At 49.6% G+C, this 20663-nt stretch overlaps 1 protein-coding gene across 5 annotated transcripts in view; it reads left to right on the forward strand.

Moving 5' to 3' along the window:
- LOC144170211 (galactose-3-O-sulfotransferase 3-like) overlaps positions 1 to 10150 on the forward strand; it is a 96536-nt gene extending 86386 nt beyond the window's left edge. For all 5 annotated transcript variants that reach the window (XM_077699857.1, XM_077699856.1, XM_077699859.1 and 2 more), the window contains exon 7: positions 4870 to 10150. In XM_077699857.1, the coding sequence (XP_077555983.1) occupies positions 4870 to 5013 (144 nt within the window). In that variant the 3' untranslated portion in view covers positions 5014 to 10150. The remainder of the gene's footprint in view (positions 1 to 4869) is intronic.
- The last annotated feature ends 10513 nt before the right edge of the window (positions 10151 to 20663 follow it).

A 20663-nucleotide genomic window follows, 5' to 3' on the forward strand; every position in this document is an offset into this window, starting at 1 on the left:
GGTCATTTTTAGCAATTTCCTGCATCTCCTAGGGATCTGACAGCGTTTTTGGGTTCCTTCGGCAATTGCGTGCCCGATCAGCGGCTGCCTGACCGGAAGTAGTGGTGGAAGAGGCGAGGCGCAGCAGAGGAAATTGGGAAAGGGTGGCGGGTTCCTCGAACATCCAGAGACAGCGAAGCGGCTTCACAAAAAATGGCGTCACCACCTCTCCTGAGCTATATTTTGCCGCGAAACGAGACATTCTGGCCGTGGTGTCAACTTAGTTGATACCAATGCTAGCGATGTACGCCGATGAGCTTGCGGGAAGACCCTGTATGCGTTTAGCTCACCTTGTTTACAAAGGTAAGATAAACCTCTAGAAAGTGTACAACCTACCTTTACAGTGCTGCGTCCCAAACGCAAGGGATATGAAAAGAGAACACCTGATATAAGACCAGTTTGGAGAGTTATTACAGCGGAAGCTCTCTGCAGCACTATCGAGAGTTTCCTCCACGCGTACGAGAAACCTCGGCGCGTGCCAAAAATCACCCCAGCAACAGCGGCCCGCCTATATGAACATTTTAAACCTAGAAGCGTGCTTGTCAGCGCGCTCGGACGATTGGACAATCGACAATTCACAGTAGTGAGCAACTTATCGCTCCGTATACCATCGACTTCACGGAAAGCGACAAAAGCCCTTCTACGTTTCTTGAACGATACGAGTTTACGGGAACGACTCTAGCGCACAAAACCGCAGAGTGCGGGCCTTCCCACTCGTATCTCTTTCTCCTCTCCCGCCCTCTCTTTTATTGATTGATTGATTGATTGGAGGGTTTAACGCGCCGACGCAACGCAGGCGATGAGGCGCGCCGTAGTGGAGGGCTCCGGATTAATTTTGACCACCTGGGGATCTTTAACGTGCGCCGAAATCTCGTACACACGGGCGTTTTTGCTTTTCGCCTCCATCAGAAAACTCTCTCTTTTATCCACTGAACCCACTCCCCCAGTGGAGAGTAGCAAGTAGCAAACCATGCTCTACACCTGGTTAACCTCCCGGCTTTACGTACGTATTTCTCCTGTCTCTCTGTGTATGAAACTACGAGCATCGACGAAAATACGGACAGATATAGCATTCTTTGCCCAGTACCCCCAAATCCAGGAGCATGTAACGCCCTGTATTTCCACAAAAAATGTATATTTGGCGGAAATAACACCTGCAATCGTTTTAATAGCGAAAGTGGGGAAAATTGGTTGGACAGAATTTAAAAAAAGAAGAAAAGAGAAAGAAACTAAAATTTTTACGAAAAGGATCTTGCCAAATAAAAAATATGCAACTTATACATCTACTCCCAAACCCAAAAATGAACAAAAAAGGTACGCGAGGAATTGCTCAAATAATGAATAAGGAATGTGAAAATCGCGAAAAACCGCGTAACGCCCTGCATTTTCACAAAAATGCACATTTGGCGGAAGTAACACCTGTAATCGTTACAATAGCGTAAATGGAGATAATTGGACGAGCATAATTAAAAAAAAAACTAAAAAAATGACCGCGTCAAATAAAAAGATATGCGTATTATACCTCTCCAACCCAAACCCAATAATAAACTGTCTGAAAAAAAAAGACGTTCAAAATACGAATGGCGCCAAATCCTGTGACGCCCTGAATTTCCGCAAAAGTGCAGATTTGGCACACACAAAAAAAGTACTTGTAATCATTATAATAGCGTAAATGGAAATAATTGGTGGAACAGAATTTCGAAAAACTAAAAAATGAGAAAACCAGGAAACTTACAATTTTCACAAATTATCTGACAAATTCAAAACATATGCATCTGATACATCTGCACCCAAAATCGTAGGCTAAACAAAAGAAAGTCCGCAAGAGAACGTTAGAAATACGTAGAAAAATAGCGTAAATGGGCTAACTCTGCAATACCCCTTGCTTCTTCGAAAAAAAAATCAATAATTAGCGAAGTAAAGACACTTCAGTTCGTCGCTATAGTGATTTATATTGACATCATGGGTGAAAAGAAACAAAAGAAAGCTTCGAAAGAATAAAATAACCCAGCGCCTTTTGCTACTCACAGCCATATTTGGCTGAGAACTCACACCCTGGACAAGCGGCATAAGAATGCTACGCATTAGTAGACAGTTCTTTTAATTTATGCAGACTTTTCTTATAGCGCAAGGGAAAATGTTGGGCACACTTGAGGCAAGGCATTACTATTCAAGAAATAGTAGCAATCTCCTGTTAGGTTTGGATTAGGCAGAGCCCAGCTTCAATGCCTGTCGATGTGAAGCGATTGGCGTTTTTCTGGTTGTGCGAGAGGTTTGTGTTGTCGAACCGAATTCACTTCGCCTAGCATCCCCTTGAATCTCCTTTCCACCCTGCATGTCCTCCCCCGTTCACCTTCATAGTATTTAATTTCAAACTGAAGGTCGAAGGAAGGTCTTTAAGCGGAAAACCTTCCGCCGCTGCCCGCCTTTGCAGAACGCCGAGGCAGGCATCACCTGTCTCCGACTGGGGCGGTGGTCGTTGGCATCCCCTGAGCAACTCTTGAAGGGCCAATCTCTTTTCATTTTCAATGCTGCCTTGCTGCAATGCTAAACAGCTTATTACCTATTTCCATATGGGGCGGCGAGTTCGTCATTTAGAGGTGGAGTTTCGCGACACTGTTATGCATTGGAGCAGTTGACTGCTCTACCGCTGAGCTATACCATAAGGAGTGTTTGGAAGACCATGGGAGAGGCCGTCATCAGCTATAGTCGACATACCGTATGTCACCCGTTTCCTTAAATTAGGGTGCACTGTCGGAAGATATGGGGAGTCGACTCCAGAGAGCCAACAAACCCCACCGAATCCACACGGCACACACAGGTGACAAAGGGGCTGGCCGTCTGATGTGCGGCTTTCGCCGACCAGAGCGGCAAGAATGAGCAAGAGCCTTGAACAAAAACAGCACAGAGACTTATATTTAGACAGGCAAGTTACAAGCACAAGCACGAGGTAACGGATCGATAATTACAGGCAACTTAGATGGAATTCAAATACAAGAAACAGTCCAAAATGAGACAAAATGACACAAACAGGAGCGCTAACAAATGAATATTACTAAGCGGAGCAGTTAACTAAAAAGGAAAACGAACAGTTCGATGCTTATGAGAGACAGAGTCCCATCATATTCACCGACCGGGCCGGACGATGCACCGCTGTCGGAGGCGATTCGGCTACCTGGGAAGCGTGGCTTCGCTGTAGGCCAGGCCGTCCGAGACGATCACGGTGATTCGAGGCCCGGGAGTACGTTGGAGTCCTCCAGGGCGCGGGTCGCCGATGGTGTGATGTGCAAACTGGCAGGTGCCGTTGTCAATCACGACGTCCAAACGTAGCTGGTTTGCTTAGGCGCGGCTTCTCTTTTTATAACCGTGCCGGCGCGGAGAGGGAGAGCACAACACACAACGCGCCCGCCGCCGTCAGCGAATAACTTCACTCTTCTCCCTTCTAGAATCATCGACGCTCTTTAGCACTGGCAAGGCCACCCGTGCCTCCTCGAGAGTGCTCGAAGCTTCGGTTAAGTTGAGCGGCGGAGCTTTTTATTTTGGTATTTTCTTGCCGGCGAGCCGGCAAGTGATTGTGTTACCACCCCTTCGTTCGCGAAAGTTCCAGCCTTGTCTCGGGCGAATAGAACCGAACTGAATGAATCGGACGACTGAAGAAGAGTTAGGCGCTGTACAATAAAATGAAAAATTTATACGATACCTTTAGACGTCGTACGCTCGAGTTTGTGACACCGTACTGACCAGATTCTAACGCGCACTTTTTTTCCCGAGAAATAGGTCGAAAAATCGAATGCGCGTTAGAATCGGATACGAAACCGAAACCGAAACAGCGGAAATTTCGTCCCACCCATCGCCATCGCCATGTGAAGATGGCGCTAAAGCTTTTAGCAACGATTTTTCAGACGCAGGAAGCATAGGCGCATAGCGGCGTTCACACAAATTGTCAAATCGTTCCACTTGCGCGCTTGATAACAGCAATGGCAGCAGCGGCTCTCACGCGTTCAAAACGAGCGGTCGGCTGAAGCGTGCGCCTCTGGAGAAGCTCGCGGGATGGGCGTGTGAGGCGTGGGCCACGATCCCATCGACCATGGTTGAACGTTAGTTCAGAAGTGTGGCATCAGTGGCATCGCGAACGTGCTTGACGGCACCGAGGACGAGATGTTGTGGCCAGCGGAGAGCGACGAGGAGTTAGATGAGTGAGATTACTTCGGGAAATAAATCACCAGTTTCTCTCGCATTCGTTTTTCTTGCTCGCACAGTTCCGTGCGCGTTACAATCGGAGGTGCAAGTTTTCTCGGTTTTTGTCAGGAAAATCGGGTGCGCGTTAGAATCGGGGGTGCGTTAGAATCGGGTAATTGCGGTAAATAGGCTGGTCATGATGATAACGATTACGATGAGTTGAATAACTCTGGCTGCTCGCTGTTCCGGTACAGTGTTTCTCTGGGACACCTCGTTCGACTGGCTGCTGCATTTATAGTGCGTATTTTTTGCAGCAAAGCAAGCAAACAGGGGAATCGTTCTTTTTTTCTCTTAGCCAAGGTTTTTTTCGAAATTAGCACTCTAGCTGCGATGTTTTGTTTGCCTTTGATCGAATAATGGGTTCTTCCTTCCGACCGCCTTCGTGATGGAAGTGCTACATTTAGTACGTTTTTTTTTATCCACTGTGCCTACGCGCATCACACAGGTTTGCGTTTATGACACTTGAACACGACGCATGGGGTCATGATACGGCGTCAGGGGGGACGGCGGTGTATAGGAGCGTATTATGCTCGACGATTTGTATTAGTAGCACGGAATTTCCGACGACACTTTATCGAAACGTTTCTGCAGGTGCTGACGCTCCGTGCCAAGAACGAGAGCTCGGATGAGTGCGTGCGGCTGACGCTACCAGAACTGGTCTTCACTGAGCGCCTTCGGCAGAAGCAGTTCGGCGTTGGTTTTGAGGAGAAAGGACGCTCTCCTTCGCTTCACTGACGTCGGCTTCCGGTCGCCACCGGTGACCGGTGACTTTCCGCACCGTGCTCGTCCGTCCGGACTGCTGACTCTCCCGTCCACACGAAGAGGCCGCATACGACGGTCGCGCTGGGTGTCCCGCCCAACCGGGACAATGCGTTAAAAAGGCCACGAAGACAACTTTTGCTTCGATCAAAGTATTGCCATGGCGGAATAACAAACGCGCCAAGTTTAACTCTAACTGCAACTAATTAGGCTAGATAATTCGGAAATAAATCGCGAGCCATCCCACTCTGTGAAGGTGGATTGCTAGCCAAGCTGTTAAGCGGAGGTTACATAGAGTTTTGAACAAAGGTACACACTCATTTATTGTGAACTTACCAACTCTGGCAAGAAAATGAAAGTCGGAGTTTGTAGAGACGTATTGGTGGCCAATTTGGTATACTTTTTTTTTTTGAGCACGAAGATGCGGTCACTGACCAAGTCAAGGTGAAAACACAGACGTTTCGGGACCCGCACGGGTTCCCTGATCACACTAAGCAGGCAAGGGCCGGCTCTTGCGGCGCTTGCGGCGCTTGCGGCTCTTACGGCCTTTGAGATTCCCACTTACGGTTCTTGCGTGCCTAATGTGATCAAAGAACCCGTAAGGGTCCCGAAACGTCTCAGTTTTCACCTTGACTTGGTCAGTGACCGCATCTTCGTCCTCATCATGATACCTGACCAGATGAAAGTTCTTCGAACTTTTTACTATATACTTTTTCTTGTTCATGTTTTGATGAAACAATAGTTACAGCCGTTTTCTGTAACCATACTGCTCTCGTGGATTCCCATGTACATATTGAGAACAAAGGGGGATTGTGTAACGTGTACAACCTCACTGTAAAGTAATTATGACGAATTACTGAAACTCGTAGTAATGATATTGTTGTCTTAGTGGGCAATCCTCATTTAATGGTTTTTGGGAAAGTTTTGACGAAAGAAGACTCCCAGCCGTTTTGTGGTGTGAGCCTTTGCGGCAGCGTTGGTTTCGCAAGGTGTTTCCGCTCGTGCACAGGAAAAATGCACCGAACCCTAGCCGTACATAACCTCGCTTTAGAATGCAGGTAGAATTGCGCGGCCAGTACAAAAATATCACCGGGTGTTGTCCGCTCCTAGGGTGACTACGGGGGACGAGGGCGCAGCGCCATCTCTGTGTGGCTGTTGCAATGGAGCGACACGAAACCTTCACTCACTCTACTCCACCCGTGCGCCGTCAAAATCGGAAGAATTGCCAGGAGCTCAGCTGGCTAGTTTCCTCACTGGAAGCACTGGGAGTTCAGCTGAGGTTTAGCTGTCCACTTAGGGTTAGACTTGGAGCTGAGCTTGATGTTTATCGCCGGAAACAGACATCTGTCACCCGCTGCCACGCCGTTGTGGGCGTGAGGCACCCCACTATGTTTGACAATAGGTCAGTTTGGTTTTAGATTCTCTCTGGAATGTCTCTTTTAGCAGTTAGAAGTACACTGGCCGCCCGCTTTTGACGGCTCCCCCACGTTCGTCACAGGGAAATGCTGGATTCGCTAGAAAGCGAACGAGAAATTTCAAATCTGTCCCTTTAATTGCGAATTATGCTAGAAATAAATCATCGTACTGCGCCAAACGAAATTGAAGTGTATGAGCCACCCAAACTTTCGAATGAAGCGAGGTTGCATGTTGTCTTCGTGGTCCGTTTAGAGGCATAGGGATACGTTCGTTTGCATTTAAAATTATCAGTTTTGATAGAAACCTGTTATCTATTACCCAATGGAGGATTTGAAACTAGAATTTGGCCGTTTCGTTCCTTTTCTATCTTCGGGTGCCTAGTAACTTCCGATTTCAAAGTTGCAGGCGGATCGGAATAAAACAATTAAGGACATGTTGCGCTATCACGCTGGGCAAAAATGCAGCGAAAGCTGGCTTTCTAGATGCCGCTTTAGAAATACCCATTCCGTGGAACTATGATTAGGGGAGAGTCCGAACTCTTCTTTGTTCATGGCGGCACTCCTACTGACATCCGACTTGCGATCACGCTCGGAAAATGTAAGCCACACCACCGCACGGTGCAACGCAGGCTGTGCAGCGCCCTTTACACAACGGCGCCTTCGTAAAGTCCAACAAACGTCGCTCAGACTCCCTTCCCGGTAGGCGGATCCGGCGTGCTAGAGAACCCAAAGTGCTCCATACGTTTTTACGTAACTCTTATAATAATGCTCCACAAAGTGGCCCCCCATTTGCAAAAAAAAAAGATCACAATTTTCCCGAGAATTCCATCAACGCGATCGGTTATAATAATAATAATGCCTACCTAAGCCACAACATGGGCTTGTAGGGCAGCGCCCGGCAGCTGGGGAGCATCTAGGAATAGTATTAACATACAAAAAAAAAATTAGTTGAGCATTTGTAGAAGCTGCGACTTGATTTGTTTGCGGGTAATGTCAGAAAAAAAGACATCAGACAACTCGTTCATAGTGCGCGGGACATAGAAGGAACGAGCATGTTCCCCGAAATAAGTGCGAACACATGGAATAACAAAACGATCACGTGGGCGCAAGTCACGAGCAGGAGTGTATGTGTGACAGAATTCTTTTGTGTACAGATATTTCAAAACAACAGTCTCCTTAAAGAATGAGTCAAAGGAGTGCATTCTCAAACAGGCAAAGACGCTCAGGTTTTCATCCCTTGACATACCATACATAACTGAGCGAAGAATTCCTTCCAACATAGCATTAATGCTTCGCGTCTAAGGAATCTGGCCGATTTCCTTCGTAGTTTGGAAGAAAGAAAACGCAGGTTAGGGAAATATTTTTATCAGTGTTATTTACGGGACATTTGTGTTCAATAAAACTGCACTTTTATTCGTGCTTACCCGAGAAATGTGCAGGTGTAGCATACGTTTTGGAAGCAATATACCATGTGGTACCACGTTAGCTCGTATTTGAAGTGAGGAGGTGCGCGAAAGAGACACACAGTGGACAGCAGTAATAGCAGCAGCAGCAGCAGCTGGACCTAGAAAGCGCGAAATGAGTGTTTTGCTTCACGGGAAGCAAAACGCTTTTGTTCTGTTCTGTTCTGTTCACGAGGCTCGGTTCGAGTTCTGTCACGAGTTCTTGAGTACTAAAGAAAATTTACGAACAGGGGCCTTTTTTACACCTGTACTGTGTACTCGTCAGCACGCTGCCGAACAACTAAGTATAAGCTAAGAAAGATGCCGCAGTTTCCGTAAAAGCCTTGGAAGACCAGCACAACAGAGCTGTACATTAGTGCACGCATGCACGCATAGAATGTCGCGAGATTAGCAATACATTCATACCACTATACATACCACTCATGATCGTCATACATACGTACTCTCATGCGCATGTAGGTGGGTTCATTCATACGTGCGTGCTTACAGTTGCTGGTCACCCGCTGGTGTGACTTAGGGGCTAAAGCATTATGCTGCTGCAGCCGGGGATACGGGTTCAATTCCGGCCACGGCAGCCAGTTTTCAGTCGGAGGCGAATAAGGAAAACGATTGTTTGCCGAGATTGCGGCGGACGTTTAAGAACCCCAGGCGTTCTAAATTAATCCGGAGTCCTTCAATACGGCGCGCCTCCTACTTCGGAGTATACAACCAGCAAAATATGATTTTTTAGAGTTTACAGTCGTGAAAAACGCAAGATGGAGTGAAGAAGAGATTACGCAATCAATTACGGAAGACGATGAAGTGAAAAATGCGAATGAGACTCCGCTGCTGCGCGTGTAATCCGCTTCCGTCCACGCAGTTCAAAGATGGCGAAAGCATGAGAAGTAAATGCGAAAAGTGACCGTCCCTGTCGTCGGCGTCAACGCGAATGGTACAAAAAGTCACGTGACCTCGGCTATCGCATACGCTTATTGCTGAGCGGCCGTGAGTGTGTCTGCTGAAGTTTTTGATACCCGAGAGCAACACCGCCGTTGGCTGATAGCCATTCGCGCGCTCCATATAATGGCTAGCTTGCGTTTTTTGTGGGACTGAACCGTCACCGATGCGTTACCTTCATCACTACGTCGCTTCTACTGGCGTTGAATGCTGCGCAGATACCATAATAACGTCTGAATAGACCGCTTAAACTGCTTATGCTGATTTAAAAATAGGCATATGACAAAATGCTGATTTTTAAATTTTTGTCGCATCTGACGGATCATCGCAAATCACCGTTGGTTTTGAAGGCAGCAGAGAGGGCAAAACGATTATTTGAGATAAAATGAGGAAGTTGCGTCACAAGGTTACGCCGACATATCGCTTCGTTCATTTTATTATTTGATTAGCTTGGTCTCCGTGCTATTGATTGCCAAATAGTCAACACTCTGCTCAACGCTTGAGATACGTCACCGTGCTTCCGCGGCAGCCAGGCGAGCCTTGCAGTGGTGACCGATGTCGCTACTCTCCACTAGTCTTCCCATGTCCGTTTGGAAGTGCGTGTGTGCATGTGTGTGCGTGTTTGTGTGTGTTGTAAAGAGATAAAGAGCGAGAGAGATAAAGAGAAAGAGAGAAAGAGATGGACAAAGAGAGAGAGAAAGAGAACCACTGGCTTCGGGCTCTTATGTGCCCAAAGATGTGCTTCAGCTTTGGGTGTGTGAGGCTCGAATAGGGGAACAAACGCTATTGTGTATGGACTTTTTGTCGCGGAGGATGCAAAGGTTCAGTTGTGTGGAACATTTAGGTAGCTTAGCTGAGAACCATGACAGCTTGACAGGCCACCTATGCACACAATGTCAAGGTCTTCAAGCTTGGAAGGCCCCACTGACGAGAGCACACTGAGTTGTTTTTCTAGCAACTGATGCAATGCGGTCAATTTCTAATTTACAACGCGTCGAGTGTTTTCGTGTGATGGTCTTGATTAACTTTGTTCGGCCCAAAACCTGTAGTTTGTATTTTTAGTGGGAACTACTCGATAGGCTGAGGGAGAATTTCGCTGACGAGCTCGTGCCAGTAGTTGGTTGAAACGCGTGGAATATACGCTATGGTGCTCAGTGAAGACAATAAATATGTTGTTTCCTGCAAGCGGGCCTAGTCTTGAGCAATGTCCAGGTGACGTCATTTGTAACGCGTCTCCGTGTCTGGTTGTTGTCGTTCGCATGCCGAAACTTGTAAATAAAGTGTGATACCAAAAATGTCTGGCACTGACTGTCGGTGAGTTTATTTCGTCGGTGTAAAAATATTATCGATTGGAAAACAAGTTTGTCGTAAAAAGACTTGCCCGTAATTTTAGGTAACGTAATGGAAAAATTCAGGCCCCTCCTGGATATGCAGGGCGGCAAAACACCGCGAGGAGATATTGTCACGTCGTAGGGGAACGTCAGTTTACAACTGTGCGCGAGCCAGGATAAGCTAAGTACAAAACAGCGCAAGTCCGCAGATGGCCGTCCCCATTGTCTTATGCTTACGCCTTTGCGGCTTTTAATAAATATTCAGTACAATGAAAGCTTTACTGAATTAGGTTGCACACGATGCAGCACGGGAGTGTCTCGCTAGTACCCCTTTTCTGGGCAACCACGCGTGGCGCCCTTTTCCAGACCCTTGCCTTGAACTTGACCACGCGCGTCTGACACGGAAGGTTCGTCTTGCTTCATTACTCTCGCTGGCTACTTGGTTCCGGACCCCCCTGTGACTCGCTCTGCGGAAATATTCGGAAACAAAACTATTGCCAACGCAGCCCTCACACCCCACATCACTAGTAAATGGATTCACCGAGCAATATCTCCATCTTCTTGCTGCCCCCTACTGTAGAATGTCAGTGTTCGCCACCCTCAACCACTTAATCTGGGGCTTCGCCGCGTTTTCTTTGTAGCGCCCTATACCCACCAATGCTATGCCTCCCGATTCCTCTCAAGACGACCTCCTCCCCCCTTTCGAAGACTAATTTTCTTACAGCTCTTGGGACGTCCTGCCTAGAGGGTGGTCCCTACAGATTAGTGTAGACAGGGGACTACACCGGTCGTAACAGTTGACTTAACATAAATGATCCCAACCTTAGCCTGGCTCTGCTGACTGCAATGATCTCTTCCGTGGCCTTCACCGACCCACCATTTCTGCTACTCGGCTACTCCTGTATTTTGGTCGCATGGACTTCCCTTGATAGTAAATGAGTACAACTTCATGTCTTGCAATGCCATTCATCGCGACGCAATGACCTTGAGCCACCGGAGCGCAAGTGTCGCAGGTGCCGGCCAATCGCAAGGCGCCAGCGAGAAAAACCGAAAGAGAAGCGATCCCGAGAACACGGAGTGAGAGGAACCCCGAGGGAGTCGGAGTGTGGAGCGTGACCGGGATGCACGGTGGTCGTGCGACCGGACCCGTGCCGTGTCCCAACAGGTCCTCCACAACCGCAGCCACCAGAACTTCTCCTCCGCAAGCAAGTCGGGTGGCCGTGCATCAGTGAAAGACAGCGAAACGCGAAGACAGCTGCGTTCGCCATGAATGTGCTATACGGGAGCTGGGAGCGCGCTCTATCACCGCGGCCTCGACACGTCACCTGGGTCCTTTAACACCGAACCACCACCACTGCGCCTCTGGGACGTGAGGTGGTAGTAGTAGTAGTAATAACTTTTATTGAGAGAAGAGTGGCCTTGTTTGAAAATCCCGTTCCCGCAGTGAACCCTTACTGTTTCCCCGCCGTTCTTTCCCGGACTTTGACTGTTTCTCGTTTGTTGAACTTGTTAGCGTTTTCTATACCGCGTTATCGCAGTCCCCCTTTATTCTTCGGTTCCCCACCGCTCTTTAGTTTCTCTGTCCATACTGTGTATTTATTTGGGTTTTGGATAGAACATAAACATAGTCGCGTTTCCAAAGTTTCTTCTTCTATTTATTTCTGTCCCCCGAACCTGACAGCCGCCCCAGCCGTAGTTAGCTTCAGGGCATAGCGTATTTGCGCAATTTCAAGGCGCACCTTTATTCGCTAGAAGTACCCCTGAAATTTGCATGCAGGTTACAATGGGGCTCAAAAACGAAATCCGATTCCAATATTCCCCGCTTTAGTTTTAATACCAGCAGTAACTGTATGAACAAGTTTATGAAGCACAAGACATTTCTGCTGCCACAGTTACGTGCGTCAACTAAAATGTCTTATGTCAGGTACGTTGTGTCATGCCTTAAACATCTGCGTGGTAGAGCCGGCGTCAAATTATTTGTTCCAATTTTCATAAGTACCTGCGTGTTACAAACAGGGGCTGTTAGAATCGTGAAAATACGATAAGATTAAGCCAAATAAAAGGTGGAAAAGAAAAAATTAGCGCCCTTCCCCTCTGTGAAGAAGGATGACCTGCGAAGATGGACGCAGCCCACGAAAGGCACGAAACAAAACACGTTGGTTCGTAATTTGCGACCGCGCAATTAGCACTTAGCCCAATGAAACTTTGACGGACACGATATTTATTCTAGCGGACAAACACAGAACTGACTGTTTCCCTACAGCGTCCTAGGCATCTTACTGTCTGCGTAACACCCCAACTCAATCCGCTCGACCACTGAAGACAACGGACAGTTTGCATTGGGGCGGTGGATGTACACGTTTAAACATCCCGCCAGCACCACGGACATGTCATCAGTAGGGGCATTTTTTTTTACCTGAACTGGTGCACATTAGTGCAGTGTCGTACAGAACAGTGCAGAGTGCTACTGGGGATATCAATTAGTAAAAAAAATGTACATATGCTGCAATGCTTGCACCAGTGCAGCCAGTTCAGGTAAAAAAAAATGCCTCTAGTGACGGCAGGAAACCTATATCTGTGCGTGCATGCGCCCCCCCCCCCCCCTCCCCTTCACTCCCTTCAAAACTTGTGCCTGATAAACCGGCAACCAATTATGTGCGCCTGCTTAGAATTGAAAGGCACCGCCAAAATTGTCGCCTCTGAAATCCTTTCAAGCCGAACGAGAAATATTGGTTCCTGTCGACGTTGCCGTTCATCCGGGAGAGGTTCCCAGCTACTCGGCGAGCTGGGACTTACGATAGAAATGGCGGCTGAAGCGGCTTTCTGTTGTTTTTACACCCAATCGCACTTCTGTTCCGGCAGACGCTCCTTCGATTCCCGCTGTTCTTCCTCCGAGCGAACGACACGCATCTGTCCGTAGGGAGTTAAAACCTGGAAAGACTCGAGCTTTATTCTAGTGGATCAACATGTGACGGTTTGTTTCCATCCCGCGTCGTAGCGTCGTAGGCGACTCACTGTCTGTGTAACACATCAACCCAAACTGAAATCGCTCGACCATTGCGGACAGCTCACAGGTTGCTTTGAGCCGCGAGACTTCTATGTTTAAATTTCTCTCCAGCACAATGCGCATGTCATCGGTAGCGGAAGAAGACTAGCTGTGCATGCATGTCCCCCAGCTCCCACCCCAATCAGTCCACGCATAAACCGGCAACCGGTGATGGGCGGGTACTTAAGCGGGAAATACACGGACGAAAATGTCGCGCAGAAAGCCTTTCATGCTGAAAAAGAATAATGGGCTCACGTCGGCGTTCAAAGCGGGCAAGTTTCTCTGGTAACGCCTGATAAAGGCGCTGCCGCCGTTATTAGCCAATAGTGCAGCTTGTGGAAGAGGCACCGGTGGTGGCGACGGGAATAACAGTTGTGGAAGCGGTGTCGGCAGTGGCGAGGAGGAGCGCCGCAGCAGCGCCGAGTAAATCAGCGTCACCGGAATGAAAACTGGGGGGGGGGGTTAAACATATACTGCTTCGCAGTAAAAAGGACGAGTAGCTGTATGAGTAACGTACGCAGGCTATGTGTCATATGCTGACGCCCTAATTCAAAGTGGAAGACTAATTATCATCATCATCATGACAGGCGCCTAAGAGCAAATACAATAGTAACCCTACAATAGTGACGAAATGGAATAGATTTTTTCCAGGTGGGCTACCAAACCTGCCTTGACATTCAAATAGCCCAATGAAGGTCTTTTGTATGTGTCGTTTGGAACGGCGCAAATTTATTTGCAGCTTGCCGATTAAGCGATAAGAACAAGTATAGTTACCGTAGTTTTGCGGATATTTCTAAGGTACGCGGTGTCAAATGGACGCCACTATAAAAAGATCAAGTATCAGCGATGGCGGTTGAGAGAGAGAGAGAGAGAGAAAACTTTATTATTTGCAGTAGGTTTAAGGGGTCGGGGTGGCCGCAGGCTCCAGCCTGGCGGCGACTAGCGTAGCCCTGTCCACGAGGGAGAGTTGTGTCCCTAGGTCAGAGCTACCCAGCGCCCCCTCCCACTGCTCGTCGGAGGAAATTAGAGGGAAAGGGTCTTTAGGGCAGCCCCACATGGAGTGGGGTACAGTGGAGCGTGTGCCACAGGCAGGACAACTGGGGGAAGGGTAAAGGGAGGGGTGGATGTGGTGAAGTACGGCTCGGCAAGGGAGAGTGTGAGTCTGGAGGAGTCGCCATGTGCGTTCCTGCGCGTGGGTGAGCTGGGAATGGGCAGGGGGGTATTTGCGGCGGGCGAGGCGGTAATGACTGACAATGTCGTGGTAAGTAGTCAGTCTGTCCCTGGCGGATCTGGCCCCATGGTAGGGAACGAGGCTGGGGCCCGCTCGGATTGTAAGTCCTCGAGCGACGACGTGGGCTGCCTCATTTCCTCCGAGGCCGGCATGAGCCGGGGTCCAAATTAGTTCTACCGGGGAGGTTGGGGAATTTTGAGCCAGAATTTTGAGGGCGAGTGGCGAAATAAGGCCACGAGCGAAATTTCGAACGGCCGTTTGGGAATCTGAGATTATAATTGCGGGGGTCGGCCTGTGTGACAGCGCTAGCGCTATTGCCGCCTCTTCCGCCTCTCCGGGATGAGGGGTGTTCACCGTGAGGGAGTTAATGGGAGGGGAGTCGGGCCTGTTGATCACGGCTATCGCATATGCGTCATGGTGGCGATATTCAGCAGCGTCCACGTAGTGGATATCTTGGCGGATTGGAAGACGCCTCTCGAGTGCTCGTGCCCTTTGTGTTCTTCGGCCCACGTTATATGTTGGATGCATATTGCGGGGTAGTGGCCGAACTATGAGTTGAGCGTGGGTGGTATGCGGAATGGAGACTTTCCGGTCTAAGCCTGCCGGGATATTAAGGCCAACTCTTTCAAGAATGTGCAATCCTGTAGGGGTAGTCGCTAGACGGGCTATTTGAGCAGAAAGGTGCGCTTCTACTAGCTCTTCTGCCGTGTTGTGCACCCCTAGATGTTCGAATCTGGCAGTGGATGTGTGCAGGGGCAGTTGAAGTGCCGCTTTGTAAGCTTTTCGAATGAGGCAGTTGATTTTTTCAAGTTCAGTAGCGCTGACGTGGAGGTACGGCAGAGAGTACGTGATCCTGCTCACGACGAAGGCTTGGATCAAGCGTATCCTCTCATTTTCTCGTAAGCCCTGACGCCGAGTCGCTATACGTCTTATCAGTCCGATAGTCTGTGTGACGTGCTTGCTAAGCTGCGTGAGGAATTGTGTGTTTGCCCTATTTTGTTGTATGAGCAGTCCGAGTATCTTTAGAGTGTGTACCTCTGGGATCGGGTAATTATCAATGGAGATTCTAATATTGGGTGGTGTTTTAGTGCCACGTTTTGGTGGCATGAGTAGTAGTTCTGATTTGGTAGGCGAACAGGTCAGTCCAGCAAGCTTGGCTTCGTCCGCAACTGTCTGGGCTCCAAGTTGGAGGGTTTCTTCAATGAGAGCGTCACTACCTCCTGCGACCCAGAGGGTAATATCGTCCGCGTATAGACTGAATTTCAGGTGGGGGATCTGTTCGAGCTTTCTCGGAATGTTCATTATGGCAAGATTGAAAAGCAATGGTGATAGCACCGCACCTTGTGGTGTTCCTATGGATGAAAGAGAGATTATATTTGATGTAACATCACCAATCTGAATGAAAGCCTTGTGATCTGTCAAGAAATCACGGACGTAGTTGTACATGCGTTCGCCTGGATTGATAGATGCTAACCCCTGAAGTATTGCTGTGTGCGAGACCCTGTTGAACGCCTTGGTTAAGTCAAGGGCCAGGATCGCTGCTGTGTCTAATGCATGAGGAGGAGTTATAATTTCCCGGGATAATTGAAGGAGGATGTCTTGGGTCGATAGTCCAGGTCGGAAGCCTATCATGGAATGCGGTAGTGCGCATGATGAATTTAGATGAGACGTGAGGCGAGATAGTAGGATGTGTTCCAAGACTTTCCCCATGCATGAAGTTAAGGAAATGGGTCTGAGGTGCTCGATGGACATTGGTTTTCCGGGCTTGGGAATCAGGGTAATTTTGGCGTACTTCCAGGACGAGGGCAATGAGCCGCGCTGCCAGAAGTAGTTAAAATACGCTGTTAGAGTCGAAATAGAATTATCATCAAGATTTCGGAGCATTTTGTTTGTTACTCCATCTGGCCCTGGCGCTGACCCAGGGCGAAGTCTGAGGAGGGCTCCTCTTACTTCCGCCTCTGTGATGTCAGCGTCGAGGTCTACGTTCTTGGGACCTTTGTACGGTGGGAGAGAATAGTTGGCTCCCGTGGGGATGTAAAGGAAACTGAGTTTGTCTATTAACTCCTCATTCGTGCCCGGAAAATTGTGAACGATGGAGGTGAGACGATTATTTTGCTCGGTTTTTGACCGGCTGGGGTCCAGCAGGTGTTTCAAGAGGGACCAGGTTCTTTTCATGCTTAAGTTCCCGTGCATTTGATCACACACCTGATTCCATTGATCGCACGACAGGCGAATGGCGTGTTCCTGTATGGCAGTTTCTAAATCGGCTAATTTGCGGCGAAGCTTGCGATTGCGTTTGTTTTTTCTCCACCGGCGTTGTATGCCTTTGTAAGCAGCCCACATATGTTGTAGGCGCGAGTCAGCAGTGTCCGAGGGAAGATCTGGGTCTATCGCCTTAGTGGCTGAGCGCGCGTCTGATAATATATTATGAACCCAGTCTTGGAGACTGCCTTCACTTACGGTGGGAGATAGGGCCGTGTCCTGTTCTCGAATCTGTCTAAAGTCATCCCAATCAGTAATGTATGATTGCCTAGGGCGCGGCTTCATGGAGGGGATGAGAGTGAGGTCAAGTTGGATGAGGTAGTGATCGCTTCCCAGTGAATTGTCAGTGCAGTGCCAATGAGCGTTTCTGATATTAAAAGTGAAGGTTAGATCGGGAGTGGAGTCCCGCTGGACGCTATTGCCAACCCTGGTGGGTGTAAGGGGATCTGTTTCGAGCGTAAGTCGATGAGACTGCACCTGATCCCAGAGGAGTCTGCCCTTTTTTGTGCAATGCGAGTAGCCCCACGCTGTGTGAGGTGCATTAAAATCTCCTACAATGATGAGTGCATGGTGTCCGATTTCCTTTTTGGTAAGAGAGAAAAGGTGATTGAAATTGTGTCCGTGCGCCTTAGGACTGCTGTAAACATTGAGAATGTAAAGTCGAGTGTCAGTTCGTTTAGGGGGGTATAAAGCAACTAGATCATGTGGGATGTCTACACTATCGAATTGGATTCTTTCGGCGGGGATATTACGTTGAATTAGGACTGCCGTCTTGGGATCATTAGAACTTTGAAATGCTTTATACCTAGGGAGCTTAACCATCGTGCCGGTTTCCTGCAGGGCTATAACTTCCGGCGATGTATCCTGCGATTGAGTGTGCATCTGCAAGTTTGCACGTTTCTGGCGGTAGCCCCTGCAGTTCCACTGCCAGATGCGAATGACCTCAGCGTCTTTACTCGATGGGCGATTCATAGTGCGGATTCATGGTGGGGGCAAATGCGATGGGGTTGGTTATATTGCGGACAATTTCTTGAATAGAAGAACGCATTTCAGAGCGAACAGCCTCAATGTTTGCCTGTAGAGCGGTTAGGCTAGCCTGCAGCATTTGATGTAAATTGGTGTATTCAGATTTTTGCTCCAGCAGTGCTTTCTGGCAATTAATTTCGATGTTTGCTAATTGCTGTTCGGCCTGTTCTTCCACGCTAGAGGGTGGCGCATGGGGGTCTTCGGATGTGGCTTTACGCTTCGGCGGCGGAGGGTTTGCGGACGAGGGCTCGCCAGCGAGTGTAGCGATCTGGAGCCTCAGCGATTTATTTTCCTGGCGGAGAGTCGCATTTTCTTGGCGAAGAAGGGTAATTTCAGCTCGAATGGCGGATAGTTCTTTAAGAATGTCGGGGGAGGGGACAAAAGGCGGGGAGGGGGGTTGCGACGAGCAGCGTGAGAGGGCGCTCGAGTAGCTCACCTTGTGCTCGTTGCCCTGGGGCTGCTGTTTCCGAGGCTTGGGTTCGGCACGGGTCTTCGCCGGTTCCCCTGCATCACGGGATGACTTCCCTCGATCCTTTGAGCCCCGAGCCTGGCGCTCGGAGTGGTCGGGGCTGGTTGTGTGATGGAGTCCAGGAAAATCGGGGGGCCCGTCGTCCGGAGCCTTGGACAGTTTTCTTTCTTCTGAAGCAACCTGAGCGTACGAGGGGGGTCGCTTGCGGGGCTGGAAGCGTCGGGGGCAGTCCGCGGATCCCGTGACGTGAGGGCCCTCGCACACTATGCACCGGGGGGTGCACGGGTGGTTCTCAGCAGGATTCGTCGCGCCGCAGCTGGAGCACCGCGGTGGGGTCCTGATGTTCGGGCATACATCTTGCCGGTGCCCGACTTGCCAGCAGACCGCGCATGCCTCCGTCTTGCGACGGAAAGGCTTGCACCGCTACGTCGCTGCCCTGTATCGCACCCAGAAAGGGACTCGGTGGCCATCAAACAAGATTTGAACCATATTGGAGGTGTTGAGACGTTTAGCGTCAAGAATTGGTAATCCCGGGTTGTAACTGAAAATACTGTCCAACACTTGTTCCGGGCTGTCGTCCTCGGGAACATTGAAGATGACTCCTGTGGTGGTATTAGCTGGCGCGGACACATGGGCAGCTATTTCGTAACGTTGACCTCGAAGAACAAGAAACTTCATTTCGGCGTATCGGGTCGCACGGTCTTCTGAAGGTGAGCTTATAAGGAGATAATTCGCCACGTTATGTATCCTAATCTGATCTTCACGGTTAGGCGCCACTCCCGCTTGGGCCTGTATTGCGTCGGCCAGGGTGGCTTGTGCTACCGACGAAAGTGCAAGTCCTCCTCGGGGGCGCAGGACGATTTTGACATCAGATTCTGGTAAAGGCGAAGCCGGTGGCGGGCGACGCGGGGAACGTTTCTCTTGCTTCGGTGCACGCGCGGCGCTCGAGGTGCTCGTGGCTACAGCCGACGCACGTGCTTGGTCGTGCAAGGCGTGTTGCCGGTGACGAACTGTAGCCCAGCCAGGCTGCTGTAGCTCCTCGGGGTCGATATCCACTCCTTCTACGGCGTTTTCCATGCTGGTTATTGCGCTGAGCGGCGATGCGCCGAAGCTGGCGCGGCCGCTTGCAGGTGTTGCGCCGGCAGCGATGGCGACTTCCCTAGGCCTGTCAGGCCTAGCGAAGCAGGTAGCGTGGCGGATTTCCGAATGTTTGTAACTGACCGTTGGGGTGGCTTACGGCCAGGATGTTGGTGTCCTCGGAATCCTTGTGACTTGCCGGTTCACGTGGTGCACAAACTGGCAGCGTGAATAGGTGTCAAACGGCAATACAGGGGTCCAAAAGCGGAGCCGATGAGGAATGCCTTCGCATCATGCGGCCCCCTAGCGGCCTTTTCTCCATGGCGGTTGATCCGCGCGTCCTGGAAGAGCGTTTGTCTAGGATGACGGCATGTGATAAGGTCACCACAGCGCTGTCGATTGATTTTGTGTTATTTTCTAGTGGCGTGCATCTCCACCTTCGATTGTACAATGCCACGTATACGGGTTACGAAGACAGACAGATTTGTTGCAGTCTTTATAGACTCATCTTAGATGAGTTAAACCAACGAAACCAACGAAAACCAACGAAACACCGTGATGAAGAAGGCACAGATCACAGCACGTTTAGAACACATCAAAGAGCCCACGAAGCTAGAGATAAATTGTACAAGAAGGAAAAACCAAGAAGTTGGTATGGATTCATGTTACAAGAAATAGCGCTAAACCAACAAAACACCAAAATGAAGAAGACACAGAGCCCAGCACGTTTAGAACACATCAAAGTGCTCACGGAGCTGGAGATAAATTGCAGAAAAACGAGAGAGAGAGAGAGAGAGAGAGAGAGAGAGAGAGAGAGAGAGAGAGAGAGAGAGAGAGAGAGAGAGAGAGAGAGAGAGAGAGAGAGAGAGAGAGAGAGAGAGAGAGAGAGCAACTTTATTTAGTCGCCTGCAGAGCGGTTTCGGACGACCCTCTCACGAGAGGTTCATCCTAGCCGTGACGCGGCCTGGACGTCGTCCCGGCTGGACCCTAGAACCTGCGCCCTTGCTTCCCCGCTCGGGTCGGAGAGAGCCACCACTCCCCCTCCCCTCTGCGGGGTCGCTGGGTCGCTGCAAACCTAGGGCCGCCGAGAACTGCTGGACTGCCTGGAGTTGCACGTCGTAGTCATAAGTCCACTTCGCCGCCTCTAAGGGTGGTGGAAGCGTCGTTTCTTCTGCTGCCTTCGTCGCGCTGATTCTGCAGTCCCACATGAGATGGGTCAGCGTGGCCCACTCACACTCACAGAGTTTGCACACATCACTGTCGTACACCATTGGGCACATGTACTTCGCGAGCACCGGAGTGATCACGGAGTCTGTCTGTAATTGTCTGTAAAATACGGCCTCATCACCCGAGTCAACCTCGGGTGGGGA

The sequence above is a fragment of the Haemaphysalis longicornis genome, unplaced genomic scaffold (assembly GCF_048455015.1).
Source record: "Haemaphysalis longicornis isolate Haplotype H1 unplaced genomic scaffold, Haemaphysalis longicornis Haplotype H1 scaffold_2, whole genome shotgun sequence".
NCBI classification, from domain to species: domain Eukaryota; kingdom Metazoa; phylum Arthropoda; class Arachnida; order Ixodida; family Ixodidae; genus Haemaphysalis; species Haemaphysalis longicornis.